This window comes from Equus quagga, chromosome 7 (assembly GCF_021613505.1).
Source record: "Equus quagga isolate Etosha38 chromosome 7, UCLA_HA_Equagga_1.0, whole genome shotgun sequence".
In the NCBI taxonomy this organism is placed as follows: Eukaryota; Metazoa; Chordata; class Mammalia; order Perissodactyla; family Equidae; genus Equus; species Equus quagga.
Window position 1 is genome coordinate 14,614,551 of NC_060273.1, and position 20,063 is coordinate 14,634,613.

At 45.4% G+C, this 20,063-nt stretch overlaps 2 protein-coding genes across 11 annotated transcripts in view; both read right to left on the reverse strand.

The window, feature by feature from the left end:
• Positions 1–1,058: 1,058 nt before the first annotated feature.
• On the reverse strand, positions 1,059–12,969 carry COQ7 (coenzyme Q7, hydroxylase). The gene is made up of 7 exons (XM_046668353.1): positions 12,840–12,969; positions 7,574–7,752; positions 6,274–6,388; positions 5,388–5,527; positions 4,706–4,774; positions 3,941–4,019; positions 1,059–1,322 (listed from the first exon to the last, which is right to left on the reverse strand). Exons 1-6 carry the CDS (start codon positions 12,910–12,912, stop codon positions 3,942–3,944), a joined length of 654 nt encoding a protein of 217 aa, XP_046524309.1. The 5' UTR covers positions 12,913–12,969; the 3' UTR covers positions 1,059–1,322; position 3,941.
• A 2,924-nt stretch (positions 12,970–15,893) lies between these two features.
• TMC7 (transmembrane channel like 7) overlaps positions 15,894–20,063 on the reverse strand; it is a 48,990-nt gene continuing 44,820 nt past the window's right edge. For 3 of the 10 annotated variants that reach the window (XM_046668636.1, XM_046668641.1, XM_046668645.1), the window contains one exon: positions 15,895–18,469. In XM_046668636.1, the coding sequence (XP_046524592.1) occupies positions 18,217–18,469 (253 nt within the window). In that variant the 3' untranslated portion in view covers positions 15,895–18,216. Of the gene's footprint in view, positions 18,823–20,063 lie in introns of all 10 variants that reach the window. The other 7 variants (XM_046668637.1, XM_046668638.1, XM_046668643.1 and 4 more) reach the window with 6 other exon arrangements.

The window sequence follows — 20,063 nt, forward strand, 5'->3', positions numbered from 1 at the left end:
TATGGCATCTGCAAAAGGTCAGGAGCCCCGAGGGGTCCCTCCTCCTCAAACTCCATGGAGACTGTGTTCCATGGGGGTCCGTTGCAGCATTAGAGGCCCCCACATTCTGTAATAATAACCCAAACGTCCACCGATAAGGGAAGAGAGGAAACAAGAGGCGGAGCGGCCTAGGGGGTAAGGCCTCCAGCCCCTGGCGGACTCTGCCTCCATCGCCTCCTCGAGGGGACAGGTGAGCACGTGTCCAGTGCGTGGTGGGAGCATTCAGGAGGAGGCAGACAGGACAGCCCGCGGGGAGGGGCCAGCAGTGTGGCGGTCCTCCTTGTGGCTCTGCTGTCACATGGAAGAGTGTTGCACCAATTGGAGGAACAAGGGTGATCTATACGTACTGACTTGGGAAAGATGGCCAACACAGATCACTAAATGAAAACGCGAATGGTAGGTCAAGATGCACAATGTTCTTCCATTTAGGAATAACCCAAACCCAAACCCAGACACGGATGGATGACAGATTTTTAGAGTCTGGAAAGAACACAATGAATTATTATTAATGGTCACTTCTAGGGGATAAGTTTGGAAGGTTTTTTGTTTTTAAACGCAGATATTTGATTTTGAGGTATTCTGAAAAGCGAGAAAAAAAGAAAGAAAACAACATACTGTCATTCGTGGCAGACTGCTAACAGCTAACCGCAAAGTAAGGCAAGCAGCGGCCAGGTTTCCTGGTAATGACCAGCCATCTGCAGGGAGACCCCTGTCGCTGTGAAGACCCTCCAGCACTGTGGGAGTATTTCACCAAGTGCGCACATGCATTATTTCTTACAGAATTTAAATTTTTTAAAGACAGGGCACTTTAATCTTGTGGTTGGTGCACAAAAATTTAGCGACTGCCAGGCACTGTGCCATGCTCTGAGGATACGGGAATGACTACGATGGCCTCTGCCTTCCAGGAGTTCAAGATCTAGTTCCGTGCTTCTCAAACATGAATGTGCTTCCAGACCACCTGGAGATGTCTGGATCGGTTACCTAGTGCCGGGTAACAAACCACCCCGAAACCCAGCGGCTGCAAACAGCAAACGTTTATTATCTAACGTGGCTGCTGAGGGTCAGGAATGCAGGCGTGACTTTGCTGGGTGACTCTGGCTCCGGGTTTCTCCTGAGGCTGCTGTCATCTGAAGGCTTGTCGGGGCTGAAGGCTTCACCTCCGAGAGGCCATACAGACATGGCTGTTGGCAGGAGGCCTCAGTTCTTGGCCATGAGACCCTCTCCAGAGATGAACTACTTGCGTGTCCTCACCACGTGGCACTAGCTTCCCCCAGAGAGTGATCCTAGAGGGAAGGGCACAAGCTGTAATGTCTTTCATGACCTGGCAGCCTTGGAAGTCACACGCCATCATTTCCGCCACATTCTGTTTCTTAGAAACAAGTCACTAAGTACAGCCCACACTCCAGGCCAGGGGAGCATCAAGGAATGTGTGGACATACTTTAAGACCACCACATCTTGTTAAATGCAGATTCTGATTCAGCAGCTCCGGGGAGGAGCCGCACATTCTGCACTTTGAACACCCTCCCAGGCGACACCACTGCAGCTGGTCCGTGGACCACACTCTGAGTAGCAAGGAAATCCAACACACGTGCAAAGAACTAGACAGCGCAGACGTCCTCTTCGGAACTACGCTGCTTGCAAGAATAACACCCTTTGTCATCCTGGCATCATCTTTGGATGGGGTCCAATTTTAAAATCACATTTCCCCTGAAAGGTCAGAGCAGTGAAGTAAGGGAAAGACGAGATTACCTCGTGAATACACGAGGACAAGCTGTAATGGAATTAAATCAAAGGAGGATTCAGAAAGTCTCTCTAGTCTTGTGCTGGAAGCTCTCAGAAGCATAAGACAGCAGCCATGGATTCTGAAGGGGATGCTAAACAAACAGCAGTGAATCTAGGCCTTTAATCGGGATTGTACAGCGTGTCTTCAAAGATTGCAAACCTTACGAAAGTAGCTTTGATACAGGAGGGCAGGAACAACGCCAGCATCTCAGAAGCTACGGCCTCTATGTGCTCTGCTGGCTTGAAGGGTGGCACGTTGAACACACCATTTCCCCAGTCAACAGCCTAGGTTTGCTTCCAAATACACATAAAACTATAAATCCTCTATTTTTTATTGCCGTAGATTCACACACCGTGAAATTCACCCTTTCAAGTGTACAGGTGAATGGAAGGAAGGTCATTCTCTTTGCTTCTTGCTGATGATTTAAAAAACCCACAGGCTAGACAGCCACATGCAAAAGGAGGAGTTTGGACCCCTACTTCACAGCATATAGAAAACTGACCTCAAAACAGACTAAAAATCTAAATGGTAACACTAAACTCCACGGCTCTTAAAAGAAAACATACGGGTAAATCTGTGTGACCTTCGACTAGGCAACAGTTTCTCAGATACGACAGAAAAGCACGAGCAACAAAAGAAAAAACAGATAAATTAGGCTTCACCAAAATAAACTTTTGTGCTTTAAAGAACACCATTAAGAAAGTGAAAAAAAAGGGGCCAGCCCAGTGGCAGAGCAGTTAAGCTCGCATGTTCCGCTTCGGCGGCCCGGGGTTCGCCGGTTCGGATCCCGGGTGCAGACATGGCACCGCTTGGGAAGCCATGCTGTGGCAGGTGTCCCACATATAAAGTAGAGGAAGATGGACATGGATGTTAGCTCAGGGCCAGTCTTCCCCAGCAAAAAGAGGAGGATTGCTGGCAGATGTTAGCTCAGGGCTAATCTTCCTCAAAAAAGAAAAAGCAAAACAAAAAATAAAAATAAAGATTAAAAAAGAGAAAGTGAAAAAAAGACCCACAGCAAAGAAGAAAATAGCTGCAAATCATCTCTCTGAATAGGGACTCATACAGTCCCTGTGTACAGTACGGCTAAATGTACCAGGAACCGGAAAAGACATTCTGCCCTCCATGAGCTCACAGTCTGATAGAGGAAAGACATAAAATGCACACTTATAAAATAACGCAGGCACGACGCAGCAACTGCACAGGAACTTGGCTTTTCAGCTGTTAACTGACGGCACAAACCCTCCTACAGACGTGTGGGTGTAACCCAGCACCAAAGGGTGTCTCTAACTCTCCTCTCCCGTGTTTAATTTACCGCAATTAGTATCAGAAGACAGCCTCACCTGATCACAGACAATTAAATAATCCACAATGTAGTATATTCTCTGATGGAAGTAACCCGCTCTCACTCTACAATTCAAAATGGAAATGATGACAGTCCTCCACTCACCCGATGGACGTGACAGTCTTGCTTTTCCATCTTAAATGCCCTCGTGTTTTAAATTACCTCTTGTCACCAGTAAACTCAACAATTTTTTTTTCTCGTGAAGATTCCTGTTACTTTCTTTTTTTAAAAGCTTTATTATTTTTTTTTTTTTTTGAGGAAGATTAGCCCTGAGCTAACAGCTGCTGCCAATCCTCCTCTTTTGGCGGAGGAAGACTGGCCCTGAGCTAACATCCGTGCCCATCTTCCTCTACTTTATACGTGGGACGCCTGCCACAGCATGGCTTGACAAGTGGTGCCATGTCCACACCCAGGATCCGAACCAGCGAACCCTGGGCCGCCGAGAAGCAGAACGTGCGAACTTAACCGCTGCCCCACCGGGCCGGCCCCTCCTGTTACTTTCTTAATGATTCATTCTTGATGTTTTGAGGAAAAATTAACAATGGACCAAACAAGGCTAAACTTTGTTTGCTGAAACTAGAATGCAGCTGGTGAACCGTCAGCCTTATGGCATGACGCAGCAGAGAAAAGAATCCACACTGGAGAGTTTTATTAACAAAAAAAACCTCTCGCCGTTTATCAACAAAATTCACGTAACAATAATTGTGCATTTCCTTTTCTGCCAGTGGCACTTGTTAAATTACCATCATCTTTCATAGACAAGAAGTGGACATACTTCAGTATCTTTCTGATAAATATATCGCCACTCTGCATCCGACCTGGATAATGCTCTTGAGAACGGCATATGCTGGAGCCTGTTAAAAACAAGAAGCAAGCAAAAGAAACACGTTATATGTTCTGTTTCAGCTGTAAGACGCTGGCCTGGCATGGCAGGGGTGAGACTTCTCTGGATAAGAAATAAGATCTAAGAAAAAAACTTATTTTATTTTATTATTATTTTTTTTTTTGAGGAAGATTAGCCCTGAGCTAACATCTGCCGCCAATCCCTTTTTTTTTGCTGAGGGAGATTGGCCCTGAGCTAACATCCATGCCTGTCTTCCTCTACTTTATATGTGGGACATCTGTCATAGCATGGCCTGACAAGTGGTGCGTAGGTCCACGCCTGGGATCCGAACCAGTGAAGCCCAGGCCGCCGAAGCGGAACTTGAGAACTTAACCGCTGGGCCACCGGGCTGGCCCCACAATTTATTTTAAAATGGAAGAAAAACCTATTGAAAAGATTGGAATGCCTCTGCTTCTGCCAAAACATGTGAATCACCCAGCTGCTCGCTGGAAGTGAAAAGCAGCTGCTGGGGCGGAGGGTACGGGAGGAAGCGACAAACAAGATCCCTCTGGGGACAGAGCGCGGGCTTGCTTTCTGGCTTACTTTCTTTTGCGGTCACTTTGAAATCTACTTTTCTGGGAACAGAAACTTTCCCGCCCCCCAACCTTCCAAGTCAGGCCCCAAAGCAGCCCGGGCAGACAGTAGCGGGATGCCCACCAGTTCTGCGTCGTGTTCGAGGCCTGTGTCGTGGTGCTCAAGCTCTTCATCCCGGAATTTCTTTATCACCTGGTTAAATGAAAAGAAATCAAAGCGGGTCAGCATTCAGCTCTCCTGCCGTCTGTCTTACTTTGGAGGCTAAGGCCTTGCAGTATCGTCTGAGACACGGGGAGGCAAACTTTCTTTGCGGGCTGGAAGGCCCCTGTCTCAACCAGTCATCTCTGCCACGGGAGAGGGGACAGCAGCCATGGCCGTGCAGACGAATGGGCGTGGCTGTGCTCCAATCAAACTTCACTCACAGAAACAGGAGGGCAGCCACAGCCATGGTTCACCAACCTCTGATACAGGCTTAAAAAAATGCAACGGTCCCTTACTTACAGTGGAAAATTATCAGAGGACATCTACTTGCTCATTCACTTACCCTGAAGGGTTCATGCTCGCAGCATTTGCTCAGGACCTATCAAAGGCCTGGAAGAGGACAGAGTACAGGCCTGGGCTACGGGTTCTGGTCCCGGCTCTGCCCAAGCACGTGCCCAGGGCACACGGCTTCAGCGGCCCCTCCGTTTCCTTCAAGATGAAGCACTGACCTAGATGTCTAAGGCCGCATCGTTTCCTAACGTTCTATTGTTTTCTCGTCTTACCAAATTGCACGTCAGCCCCCTTCCAGAGTGCAGTCAATCACCTGCAGGAGTTCCTCGTACTTTTCGGGGTCCTCCTCCATCAGCGTCCTGATCTGGTTGTTGTAGTGATGTGCGATGGACTCTTCCACAGCCACCGTGCAGGCCATCGCGCCCTCCTTCCCGAGCAGCGCGGTGCCCGCGCCTGGAGGGTCAAATCCAGAGCAGTGAGGGATGGGGCGGGGACCGGGAAGGGAGCTCAAGCCAGGTCAGGGTTTGTCAGCCTCGCCATTACGGACTTTGCGGCTGGCTGATTCCTGGTGGTGGGGTTGTCCCAGGCATCGTAGGATGTTTAGCAGCATCCCTGGCCTCTACTCACTACATGCCAGTAGCATACCCAGTTGTGACAACCAAAGACGTCCCCAGATCTTGCCAAGTGTCCTCAGGAGCAACGTGCCCCCGTTGGAAACCACTGTTTCAGGGGGTAGCCTGTCACAGCAGTAAACCCAGAGTCACACAGTAAGAATGCTTTTCTCTTTTAATGCTCTTTCTAACCCTCTGAGTAAGGCAAGGAGAAAGCCTTCACGTGGGGAGAGTCTGTCTTTGATTTTTCTGAACCATTTACGCTTCTCCCTTATGAAGAGTGAGCAGACCCAGGCTTAGAACCTTTATCAGGGAACATGTGGCCACACCTGCATCACTCTAGATTTTTTTTCCCCTCTGTTGTGTTTATTTTTACTGTCCCTTCTATTTATGAAAGTACTGGTGTAAAGACTCTATCTTAAATAAATTTAAGTAAAAAAAAAAAGCCAGGGAACTTAACGTTAGGAAAATAGTCAGTAAATAAAAAGGCTGTAAGAGGACACAGCGAGAATTGTGGAATCGGGACTTCGGCCAGTTAATCCTCCCAGATCCCCAAGCTCGCATAAGCTCTTCCGGACGGGCACGTACCCAGTGCGAACCCCACCACGTTCCAAAAGGGCATCAGAATCGTCGGCCGCACCCTGAACGTAACCATCAACTCACTGAACTTTTTCAAGTGGTCCTTTTCTTGATCCCACATTTTCTGTAAGAAACATAAAAAGAAAGAACGCGAGCATTCCATAGAGGCCGCCTGCTGTATATCAAGAAAGCTCCACGCCATGTCCACGTGGGAGAAAGGAAGCAAAATGGGAACAGAGAAGGGATGCAAACTGCCGCTCCAGGCTGAGTCACCAAAGGAAGAAGCAAGACTGGAAAGAATCCTGACTACAGAGAAAAGAGTGCCAATGAACCAAGACACGAGCCTGTTATCTCAGTTCCAGAGAAGCGTGCCACGGACCACGGCTCCTCAGAGCCACCACGTGCCTATTATACCACGAGGGTCACCACCCACGAGAAACGAGATGCTTCAGGAGCCCATAAAAAGGGGGAGGGCAGGACATTAGCTATGGTGCAACTCCCTTCCAGGCTGCGAGAAGGGAAGTCTCACTTCCATTGGAGGGAAAGGGAGCATGACAGCAAGAGTCAACACACGGCACTTCCTAGGCGCCAGGCATTGTCCAATAACCTTCTGTAGGCAACACACTGAGTCTGTGAAGGACAGACTGTTACTATCCCCATCATGCAGATGAAGAGAGTGAGGCACAGAGAGGTTAAGCACCTTGCCCAAGGACTCAGAGCAGGCAATGTAACTTGTGCGAGTGTCTGTTACACGCCAGGCACTGAAATAGCTGCTCCCCACCAGCTCATTTATTCCTCCCGAAGAGCCAATGAGGTAGGCGTTAGCAGGCCATTTTGCAGATATGGAAATGGAGGCCCAGAGTCCTCATGTGACTTCCCAAGGTCATGCAAGTACCAGATGGAAGAGAACCATGGGTCTGTGTGACTATGATGCCCAGGCCCCTCCCTCTGCCTCTCAATATACCTCCGCGGGGGCAGGACCACCACCTCTGGGCAGCCAGCGCTTTCACCTAATGCAGTGAATGTCAACCCTTTGTTCCTTACTGCCCGCCCCCCCCATGACATTTTAACACTACAGAGACACTGTGGGCCTGTTTAGGTACCAGAAGGCGGTCTGTGCTTTATACATATAAAGAATAATGTGCATTTCCCTCTTCCTTCCCTGCCCCCCCGCAATAACCAATGTTTCCTCTCTTGGGGAGCACAGCACCTCCCTTGGGGATGCATGAGCGAATGTGATTCACTCCTTGAAGGCCTTTGGATACCCCTGTCCAGGAGGTCAGGCTGAAAGACACACAGGAGTGCCCACCTGAATGACCGGCCCGACGCTTGTCCGGCCCAGGACGGCCATCTGCCCTGCGTAGATGCGGTTGGCTCCATATTCACCTGCATGATCCACCCGGATTATTCGATCCACAGCTGCCCAGTTGATATTGTCTAAAGTCATTCTTGAACTGCAAAATCTGACACCGATTCTTCTTCCATAAGCTGCAATGCAAGTGGTTATTCTTTGTTACTCTCAGGTAAAACTGAGACATTTCCTTTCACAGACAGAAGAGGGGCCCTTAGAACAAAGGTCACAAATGAGCTCCCCATGGGTGGGATACGCTCCTAAGTGTATTCTGTTTAACCTGCAGTGTTTTTTTAAAAAGTGAATTAGTTACCAACACTTAAAGCACAGGAGATTTTACCTCTTTAGTAAGATTTCTGGCTTTCTGGTGTCACTTTAAGTGTATGGGATCTGGAAATATCGAGCCTGTTTTCTGACCAAGCACTTAGTGTGGCAGCTGCCTCTAGACGGGCACAGCTCTCCAGTCCACCTGCCCCTCCCAGCTCACTTCCTTCCCAGCCCCGGCTGCACCAAACCCCCTCAGGGAGCTTTCAAAACCATGGATGCTCCTCCCAGCCGATGCTTTGGACGCAGGGTGACGGGGCAGGCTTGGTGGAATTCGGGGTGGTTCTGCACTTGAACTTTTCGAGTTCTTTGTTTTACATGCCACACTCTAAACAAAGGAGGGTGCGCATGGAGTGCTGAGGCGCGGGGACCCAGCTCTGATGCACTCCTTCCCCCGCAATGCCTGCTCCATCACACGGAGCATGTTTGACTCAAGAAACTGGTGGGGACGGCCTGGTGGCACAGCGGTTAAGTGCGCACATTCCGCTTCGGAGGCCCGGGGTTCGCCAGTTCGGATCTCGGGTGCGGACATGGCACCGCTTGGCACGCCATGCTGTGGTAGGCGTCCCACATATAAAAAGTAGAGGAAGATGGGCATGGATGTTAGCTCAGGGCCAGTCTTCCTCAGCAAAAAGAGAAGGATTGGCAGCAGATGTTAGCTCAGGACTGATCTTCCTCGGAAAAAAAAAAAAAAGAAACTGGAGAGTCTGAGCTCTGCAAAGTATAATGTACTGCTCAGCTCTGTGCCATCAGACAACGGGTCACCGTGCTCCACAGTCATGCTGTTACGTGGAGAATGATTTTAGCCATCTGACAAGGTCAAGGCAGCCTGTCACAAGTTTTTGCCTCCAGGTCCACAGACTGCAGGTTCCATCACACTGATCTCCCTGCGGATGATGAGGCTCAGGAACCAAAAATGATGAGCTCGCTGAATTTCTCAGAATAACCTTGTCTGCTTGTTCTTTCATTTGTTACTCCCACCCCAAGCCACGTCAATGGGAAAGGACTTTAGAGACAACTCAGGACTCCTCAAAAACATTTACTGAGAGACAGCAAGAGGCTGAGCGACAGATGCGTTCAAACACACAGCTGACTCCCAGTGGGGAAGGGGTCGGATTCTATTCGTATTCAGAACACACTAGACTATTTCCCAGCACTGCACCACTTTCCAGATTTAGGCAACTAACAAGTAATTTTGGGGGGAACGTGTGTAGGATTGGGTATCGTGATATTTGCCATTTCTATCCTTTCACAATCTCTGCAAGGTGCCTTTAAAAAGCATGGAATGGACCACAGAAAGGACATGGAGCTAGAGGCAGAAAACACATGTCCTGTCTCTAACACTAATCTCAGACAATTCAGAATCAGCATTTCTTTTTCTTTTTTTTTAGGTATAAATCTTCATGACCTTGGATTAGGCAGTGGTTTACTAACTATGACACCAAAAACACAAACAACAGAAGAAAAAAGAGAGAAACTGGACTTGATCAAATTGAAACTTTTGTGGTTCAAAGGAGACCATCAAGAAAGTAAAAAGACAACACATAGGAGAAAATATTTGCAAATTATATATCTGGGGGACTAGTGTCCAGAATATATAAAGAACCCTTACAACTTAACAATAAATAAATAACCAAATTTAAAAATGGGCAAAAGATTTAACTAGCTGTTTCTCCAAAGAAGATATACTAATGGCCAGTAAGCAGATGAAAGGACGCCTGACATCATTAGTCATTAAGGAAATGCAAATCAAAGCCACAATGAGATGCCACTTTATACCTATTGGAATGGCTATAATAAAAGACAGATATTTCCAAGTGTTGGTGAGGACATGGAGAAAATGAAACCCTCATATGTTGCTGCTAAGAATGTACAATGGTGTAGTTGCTTCGCAAAATAATCCCTCAAAAAGTTAAAAATAGGGGGCCGGCCCCGTGGCCGAGTGGTTAAGTTCATGCGCCATGCTTCGGCAGCCCAGAGTTTCACCAGTTTGAATCCTGGGCATGGACATGGCACTGCTCATCAAGCCATGTTGAGGCGGCATCCCACATGCCACAACTAGAAGGATCCACGACTAAAAATACACAACTATGTACTGGGGGTCTTTGGGAGAAAAAAGGAAAAAATTAAAAATTAAAAAAAAAAAGTTAAAAATAGAGTTACCATATGACTCAGCAATTCCACTCATAGATATGGAACATATGTATACATATACTCAAAAGAATTGAAAACATATGTCCACACAAAAACTTGTACAGGAATGTTCATAGTAGCATGAATTGCAACAGCCAAAAAGTGAAAACTCAAATGCCCGTCAATTGATAAACAAAATGTAGTACAGCCATACAATAGAATATTACTTGACAATAAAAAGGAATGAAGCACTGATGGAAGCTACAACATGGATGAATCCTGAAACACTATGCTAAGTTAAAGAACCAGACACAAAAGGCCACACATTGTGTGATTCTATTTGTATGAAATGTCCAGAATAGACAAATTAATAGAAACTGAACGTAGATCAGTGATTGACAGAGGCTGGGAAAGGGGGAAATGGGGAGTGACTGCTAATTGGCACAGGGTTTCTTTTGGGGTAAAATCGTTCTGAAATTAGATAGTGGTGATGGCTGTACAAGTTTGTGAATGTACTAAAAACCACTGAGTCGTACAAATTAAAAGGGTGAATTTTATGGCATGTGAATTATAGCTCCATTTTTAAAATGTCATCTGGGGTCCCTATGGCATGGAGAGCGTGCTGAGGGATGTGAATTAAATCCTGCAAGCAATGGAGACTTTCTTAGTATTGTGTGCACATGTGCACACACACACACACACACTCTTCTCCCACTATAGTTGGAAAACCAGGAAGATGAAATCAACAAAAATCCCCCACGGTGCTGCCCCCTAGAGGCAATCAGTATGAACAGTTGTCATATCTCCTTACGCTCCTGTTTGTGTTCCTACCGAGATTATGTTTTATGTACAATTTGTTATGCTGTTTTTTCAGTTACCATAAACTTATTCTGAGCATTATTTAAAAATAAATTTCTTATCTAATTACAAATTATTTATGGTGGAAACTTTGGAAAATATATAAAATTATAAAGAAGAAAATTAAAATCATCCATAATCCCACCAGTAAGAAGTAATCATTACTGAAATTTGAGTATATTTTATTTTGGCTTTTTTCTGAGTAAATGTCATTTTTAACGGCTATATAATAGGTCAGCCAGTATCACACATTACTTCCATTGTAACACAGTTAGGTTATTTCCAATTTTTCTCTATATAAATAATGATGTAATAAATATGAAGCTTTTCATAAATGGGGTTATTTCCTTAGCATCTCAGAAATAGAATTACTGGGTCAAAGACTGAATATCTTTATGCCTTTATGATGTACTCTTAAACTGCATTCTAAAACACAGAATCACCTTTTCTTACTTAGCATATAATCAAGTTGTTAATATAACCTGATTTTTAATATAAACTTGGCAATAATCAGGTTAGTCCTTTTTAAGGGAAAACATACAGTAATAAAACTTTTCTTACTGAGTTATCCTGAAGAGAAGATATAGGAAGCAAAGTAACTTTATAAATGAAAAGAATGATTCTTATTCTGTTATGCTCATCGGCTCAACGAAGGAGCATTAAAATTCATGTTCAACAGTCCTGAGTTTTGCCTGTATTGTTACACACTTTAAAACAATATAAAATAAAGTTAAGGCCCAGTGCTAGCAGCTCTCAAATGCATCATTTTATATTCATGCTTTCCCAAAGTATGAAACACATCCCAATGGTGGTACCTAGGAGGTTTAAGGGGAGTATGGGAAGATCTTAAGTGGCTATGGATATGCATTAAACAACATCAATGTAATGAGTTATTCTCTTTTCAATTCTCTTCCAATCCTTTTGATTTCATCAAGGAGGCTGTCTCTACTGACAGCTGGTATATTCTGAACACCTTCCTAACCCTTGCTGATCTCCCTTTTTTACCAGAAAGACAGTCTTGTGTTCAAGCCTCGGTAAGCAACAGTATCTAATATAATTTAGTACCTTTTTGTTTTCAGCGTATTTTTTATTACTCTATTTTGGGCAGGCGATACTGGTTTTCCGTTTACCCTCAGGATTTAGTTTCCGTGACATTATTTAAAAATGGAACACAGCTATAGAAAAAACACATTTAGTAATTAAAAGCACAAGTGGTATTGCTATAAGGCAAAGATCCTGAAGATGGTACACGAATGATTTAACTTTGAGAAAATGACCTCACAATTTTCTGAGATGAAACGAGGAGAGAAGCCAGGACCCAAACCCAAATCTCCTACTCCGAATCTCACGCTTCTCCCCCCGCCCTGGTGCTCCTTAAACTTTACACTGCACACAGATCATTCGCAGGTCTTGCTAAGAGACAGGCACAGCGACCCGGAGGTCAAGGATGGGACCTGACAATCTGCATTTCTAACAAGCTGGGTTGAGGGGGGCGATGCTGCTGGTCAAACGACCGCCCTTGGCCTGGAGAGGCCCTGAGCGAAGGCTACAATGACACCGTGGGACACTGAGCTTTCAAGGTCGCCCACTGTCCTCAGCCCGGAACGCCGACCACATCTGCAGTGACGTCACAGCACAGACGTGCAAATACGTCATTCCCCAACGCGGCCCCCGGAACGGACGCCCCGGAGCATCCCTGCGGAGAACCACCCTCGCCCTACCAGCCTTCTCGCAGCGCACCCCACGCCCCGCCCCGCCCGCGGCCCCGCGCTTCAAGCCTCCTAGTCGCGTTCCGTCGCAGCGCTGTGACGTATACACGCGTCCCCCGTGACCTCTCCGGCAAAGGCCGCTGGCGAAAATTCCCTGGCTCGCCGGCCCAGCGCGCGGGGCAGCTGCACATGCCTTTTACCTGAGAGAGGCTGCCGGGCGCCCGTGCACAGCCGCCACAGCGAGCGAGCGGCCGCCGCCCGGGCGCAGCTCATGGCCCTGAAAACAGGAGCCACTCCCCAGGGCGACGCGGGCCAAACGTGCCCTTGGCGCACACTAATGACGCAAAACACACGTAAGACAGGCGCTACCCGCCTTTGCATCGATGGAAACGCCCCTAGGCCCCCGCTTCCATCCAATTGGTTGGAAATGGCAAGTGAGAATATTCTATTGGATGTCATCACTATCAATCACTCAAGAGCCGAGCGTTGGTAAAGGAGCCTCGGGTTGCCATGGAGATGAGAATGCTAAATTGTATTTTTTTCAAAGATCCGGACAGAGTCGAGATTTGTCACTTAACTTCCTGGGAAAGAGGAACATGAGGGAATTCTTTCTGGCTTCGCCATCGTATTTTCTGCTTTGCCAACGTGGAGGGAGATTTTTCTCCGTATCAAACATCCACTTCAGTAGAAATTGCATGCTGAAATTAAATTCACCACACGGTCAATACAGTTATCTCTAGGTGTTGGGGCTGACAGGCAACTTTAAATTTCTTCCTAGTCCTTTTCTCTATTTTCAGATTTTCTACGGAGAGCATGTATTATTATTATTACTTTGTCTCCACTTTCCTGTTGGTGTGCGTGTATATTGGTGCAAATTGGTTTCTTGAAGGGTGGAGTGGAGAGGGGAGGTTTATCAGACTTTTTAAAGCGCAAATCCAATGTGTGGATGTAGGCTCATCAATTGTAATGAATGTACCACTCTGGCGGGGCATGTTGATAATGGAGGAGGCTATGCGTGTGTAGGGGGAAGGGAGCAGATGGGAAATCTCTACCTTCCTCTCAATTTTGCTATGAACCTAAAACTACTCTAAAAAAAGTCTTAAAAAAATTTTTGTTGGATATTTTTATAAAATTCATATCCACTGATACAGCAATCCTGCTTCTAGGGGTCTATCCAGCAGAAATAATTGTTCGAATGTTTAATGTATATATATGAGGGCAAAAAATCAAAGATGCGATCTGGAAGGATATAGAACAAAACGTTTAATATTGGTAACTTCAGAGGGTTGGGATTGTGAGAAGGGGCTTATCATTTTTTATTGTATACCCTGGGATTGTATATATCTTTAATCCAAGTTATTGTAAAACATTTAAGTAATTTTAACCTAAATACTTAGTGAAAGTGAAGGTGATATTAATATTCTCATATAAAGCCACTGATGAATAAATGACAAGTGATAGGATATATTGGAGTATATGAGGAAGCCATTTGGTTTAAAACTAATTTGGCCTGACCTGGTTTTTCCAAAAGGGCCTGATGTGTCCTGTTGAACAGGCATTGTACATCTGCTTCAAACATTTACAATGTCCCGGAGACAAGAATGATGTCCTTAAAGATAGGGATGTAGTTTCCCCCTCATATCTGCATGTCTTTAAGGATAAGCATCTCTTCCTAAAAGTTAAGGATTAATTAGTGACCTGCTGTGCTCACCTTGAGACCACTAACCTGCTGTGCCAGCAAAGCAATCTCGTGATTATTAAGGGACATTCCTATCATGTGGGATGTATGCTCTTTGTTCCAAGACGGTCTATAACCACTCTGTACACCCCACTTCTTTGGAGTGCTTCCTTCCTTTGTGAAGGTACTCTCCTGGGCTATATAGTCCTTAGGGTTAACTCACAATAAACTCACCCCAATTTTGATTTATAGATTGATTATGAATTATTTCTGTTGACACCATTGAGAGCGTAAATCTGGCTCTCAAAAGCTTTAAACTGTCCTAAATCTTTGCTGTAATCCCACTTCTAGGTTCTGTCTCTAAGAAGAAAAGATGTTGACAAAGATTTATGGATGTCCCAGTTATTTCTTATCAGGAAAATTTGGAAACAAAATGTTAAACAGCAAGAGAAGGTTAAAAAAAAAAAATCCATCTGTGTGATGTCATATTATGTGGCACATTGAAATGTTTATAAAGAACTTTTGATAACATGAGAAAATACGTTAAGTGAAAAAAAAAACCAACATTTTTTTTCCTTCCCTTCTCATTTTCCCTCCCTCTCTCCTCATCCTTCCTATCTTAAAAGGAATTTTGCCAAGATTAATAGTGGATGTCCATAAATGGTGCTTATAAGTGATTTTTACTTTTTTTCTCTGTAGCTTTCAAATTTCTCTGTATTTTCTATAATAAACAAGTAATTTTATGAGAAAACAAAATTTCAAACAGAAAAAAGCATATTATTCCCTAAGTCAATCTTCAAAAATAAGAGTGAATGTATCTATTATTTTTCCATTTTAAAGATGAACTTTAAAAAGTGAACTTTATCTCAGAAAGATGAAGACACCTGTACAAAATCACACAATTAAGCAAGTAACAAAGCCATTCCATGCCCCCAGCACATCTCATGAATTGGAAAAGAAATATACCAAGTGGAATTTACTAATAAAACATTACACCATATAAAGAAGATACATTCAGAAGTGCTATCTTCCCAGGGATCAAGTCTTGCATGCCACCTGGTAAAACTAGTTCCTTTCTTCTCCAATACTTAGGCAAGTGGGTGGCTGCAATGAGATATATAGCTGCAGAAATCTTTGCCGCCAACGTGCGAGTTAACGTAAACTAAAGACTTCCTTCACTGGATTCTTCTCTTTGCTGGGATGAGAATATTTTGCGATTGCGAGAATGTGCAAGGCTGCCTTGATTACGATCAAGAGCCTGGAACTGAAAGGAGCAGAAGAGAGAAATCGAGAGATGTTTGCGGAGATTTTTAAAATTCCAGCTCCCAGTGTTTGTAAGGGATGGGGGGAGGGGCTGAAAAGAAACTGAATATCCTGTGATATTAAAAACAAGGAGGTAGCTACTTTATGGAAAGATCTTTAAGATATTAAGGAGGAAAAAAAGGAGAGGCTCAGAAATACACACCCCTCCTTGGCTTCAACAGAGTCAAGGAGTCTTACAAGCACCCATCTAATGATTTTCTAGAATTAAACGCTTCTTTCTTCTCTCTGATTCTAGGAAAGGGCAAAGAGCAACTTTACAAACTGTTAGAGTTTTCCACGATCACTTGACTGCTGACGAGAAGCCTCTGAGGATTCAAACACACACGATCACGTTTTAAAATCTTCAAGACACGGTTTAATCAGTAGTTTTAATGCACATTTGTTAGAGAGAGCTACGCTTTAACAATTCCACAGACAGCACCTTAAGTTATTACAGCTATCAAAATATATAAAAACATTCAAGAGGTACGCCAATTAGCAGCATTTAACGAAAACTAATATATTAGCATATTTCAGTATCAGTTTTATAATAGGGGAAGAAAATAGAGCTTCCATCTCTCTCTCTCTCTCTCTCTCGCACACACACACAGGAAACTTGACTGACCTCAGAAGCATGTAAAGGTAAGAACATTAAATACATAAAGGCACTAGGCAGAAATGCCAACAATTAGAACTTCTTTTTAAAGTGAGGATGGAATGAACTTTTGGTTACTCAAAATTCCATGATACTAGCTTTCGCCAACCTGCACTCAACTCTGAATTCCAGGCTACCCCCCACCCCCCAGGAAAGGTTTAGAGCCAGTGAAAGGAAGAAAAGCGATGGAAGGAAGGCTCGAATGGTCCATTACAAAACTGTAGTACTCTGAAAAGATCCTGAAGATATTAAAATGAAAACAGATTATATTAAACAATAACTTAGGCTTCCATTCAAAGGTCCAGAGCTATCCATTTCGGGCAAGTGTCTGATGAGGTATTTATCGCATATGGTTTTTCCTGTAACGGAAATCATGAGAGAGACCCTGCGTGTTTTGTAAAATAAAATTAAAAACTTTAAGCGCAAGAAAACAAACAATAGTCCTTAAAAATACACACACGTGCATTGAAGATGCCAGCACTCGTCCCAGTTTGGTATACTGGCGCAGGCTGCTCTGATGCTGCAACCCACATCCCAAAACACTTATGCCTAGAAACCCACAGCTCAGATATTCAGCAGAACTTTCCAGCCTGCCTCTGAAATGTTAAGTGTCCTTCAGAAATGGACACCTCAGAGCAGGAAGCAAAAGGGCATTTGGAAGATGGAGACACAGACCTCACCTCAATTTTGGTGGCACAGGGCTCTCTGGTAAGTCTCAGCACTCAGGACTACAAGAGAACTGAAGGCTTGTGGCTATCCAGTGCCTGAAGAGCAGCTTTGCCCTGAGTCATGAGGCTGCAGCAAAATGCCCAGGAAGCTAAGAACTCAAGGCCCCCATCCAGCAACTTCCATCCTCCTAAGGCTGATTCACCCAGGCCCCTTAGGGACCGCTGATTCACACAGCAGGACTGCCTTTCTCTCTCACGTTACTACCGTGAAGCTGAAATTACATAACCACCCTCTCCATGTTCCCATCTGTTCCAAACATCACGATTCAAGGATTTCTCTTCATCCAAAAAAAAAAAAAAAAAAATCAGTCTACAGAACCACTCAAAAGGGCCTCTACTTCTCAGAACATTTCTCAGCTTAAACCTCCAGAACCTGGTTCAAAAGAAAGAACCCAGTCTCGTGAACAGACGACTTCTACAGTTAACTTGAAAAGACAACACAAATAAGCTTTTGACAATATCACAGGTCTCTCCTCCTTCGTTTTAGTTGTAAAAGCTTCAGCTGCCTCCTGTGTTGGTTTTTTGGTATAGTCCTCACTGAGTGGCTGGTCTACAGGCAAGGCTTGGTTTTGAACCTGCTTTTTTCTAAGTCGCTAAAGCCCTAAACTGGGGCTGGGTTATGTAAACATGGCCACCGCAGTGGCACATATGGAACCACTTACAGAAAAGGCCTGAACTCCAGAAAAATATATTTTAAAATTCCTGCTCAAAACCCAGATGGACTGTGCAGGCTCGGCAGGTCCCTGGGTCAGCTTGTAAGTGACACGCAGCAGCATCTTCACCCTCAGTCTAGTCGTTTCCTCATTTCCCTCTGGGCTTCTGTTAATTTCTGGATTAGATAACGCTTGTCACGGCTTTCCTAAAAAAAGAAATAGGTTCAAAAGCACATTCAATTTCTTTGGAAACAAATGTCATTATTTCGACCTAATAAATTCTCCATCAGACTCAGGGTTAAGGATCCTTAACCAGTGGATGATGGTACTGGCCTCCAGACTGGTCTGCCTCTTTAACTCGTCCCCTCCACTGCCCCTGTCCACAAAGCGGTCAATAATCTTTTTAAAATGTACATCAGATTCCTACTTAACACCCTCCAAGGGCTTCCTATCACACTCAGAATTAAACCGAAACTTCCCAGCAGAGCCCTCAGGCTATGCTGTGACCCCAACCGAGGCCTGGCGCAGTGCTCAAGACATAATGCTGAAGGAATGGGCAAGTCAGTGAATGAATGATGCTGGAGGAGACTGAGCCCGAAGGCAGAGTTTTGGAGGACAGTGGTGAGAGGGGGCAGCAGCATTCCACCCGCTCCCCGAGACAGGCGCCACTTTGCGTTCTGTGTCCTGGGTAACGGTGCCAGGCCACGACCCTCTGGACCTGCTGCTCTTCCTTACCAGGGACAGCTGTTCTCGGAGCTGGACAACCACACGCTTGTGCGCTCCGGCCAGGGCGATGAAGTAAAACATGATAAGGCTGTAACAGAAGGCAGAGAGGTCACGAGGGAGCTGGTGCCATCTGAAGGCCGCTGGAAAAACAACCCGCCGCGTTCGTTCAGCCTGCAACAGTCTCACTTTTGTTAGAAAGACAGAAAACCCTCATCTCTCTCAAGCAGAGGGAGAAACAGCCCGAGGGTTTTATTTGGCAGTGGCAGCAGAGACCGATTCATGCCTTGCTTTGTAAGTTAATACTAAAAATTGATGATGTTCTCCCGGCACACACGACACGATAGGGGACAGAGAAGGAGGTGGTCCCGAAAGTCAGCTCAGCATGGAATGAAGTGGCTGTGGATGATCACTGTGGAACCTCTCTGGCCTCAGTTTCTTCATCTGTAAAATGGGGATAATATATAGTAGGACCCCAGTGATAACAAGCCTAAGATAGTACAATTTGGAATAAAAGCAATGGGCTGCTGTTTTCTGTGCAGCCCCACATCTCAAACGGGGGTGGCTGGAGTCATTATCTTTGGGGAGAAGGGCAAGTGGAGTGGAGGGCAACCCCCAGGAAGACAGCAGGCATGCTCATTCAGGGAAGGGACGGTGGTTTCCCATCCACTCTCTCCAGAGAGGGCTGAGGAGATGAGAGCCACGGGAATCACGATATCTGTCACACTCTTCTGGAAGTCCCCAAGGCCTAGGACAAGAATGGCCCCCAAAGATGTTGAAGGCAGATCAGTTCACCACCACTAGATGGCGCCAGCCAAACCACAGTTGGGGTGAACCCAGGAGGATGGAACAGCTGGATCCCCAGGGTCCTCAGAATTCCAGGCTGGCTGACTGCACCGCTTCCCTAAGCCATTTTATTAATCTCATCAAAAGGTATCCTGCTTTTAACGGATGAATTTTTTGGGCCCACTTCTTGCCTTACGGCAGAGCTTTACTGTAATAATTGATGAGGATTTTAGGCTGGTTACTTTTAAAACTGCACATGAGAAGCAGGCTCTGAGGACTGGAATTTGCTTGCCCTTTTGAGAGACATTTGCATTTGTGAAGGAAGGGGGGATGACCTTGTAGGGACCTGAAATTGGCCACCCCAGGATATGTCTCTTTGGCATCGGAATTGTTTGGGGCTGATTGCTTTTGATAACAGGGACAGGGAAGGAGGCTCTGGGGAATGGAACTTGCCCTTGTTGGGACACATTTACATTTGTAAGGTAAATCTCTATCTGTAAAAGGTGCCTCCCTCTCTGTACCAGGAAGAAGAAGAGAGATGACCTTATCCCTAGAAACTCTTAATGGGGAAGGCAAGAACTTAAGTTGGTTGCTGTCTGGCAATCTCATGTAACTGATTTAGGGTGGTGGCTTCTAACCTTTTTAACCTTTACTTAATCCGATTTGATTCTTGTCTAAAAGTCATGGGATCACCCAATGACCAGACCCCACCTGCATTGATACCATTTTAACTTTTTTTTCATGTTCTTTCCTTTGTCTTGTGAAGAGATGACTCACGTACCCATGCCTTATAAAATTAGCCCTAACCCTCAACCTGGGGCAGCAGCAGGAGCTCTGACTGCCCGTGGGTCTTGTCCCCATGCCAGCGGGGGCAGCAGCAGCGGCTCTGCCTGCCCGTG

What these genes read in the sequence shown, in the direction of transcription:
- COQ7 (XM_046668353.1), bottom strand. Translation starts at nt 12,912, where the DNA reads ATGAGCTGCGCCCGGGCGGCGGCCGCTCGCTCGCTGTGGCGGCTGTGC. An exon ending in GCGTCGGGCCGGTCATTCAG is followed by an intron (nt 6,389 to 7,573) that starts GTGGGCACTCCT and finishes TGTTTCTTACAG; the next exon opens with AAAATGTGGGATCAAGAAAA. An exon ending in AGTACGAGGAACTCCTGCAG is followed by an intron (nt 4,775 to 5,387) that starts GTGATTGACTGC and finishes TCATTTAACCAG; the next exon opens with GTGATAAAGAAATTCCGGGA.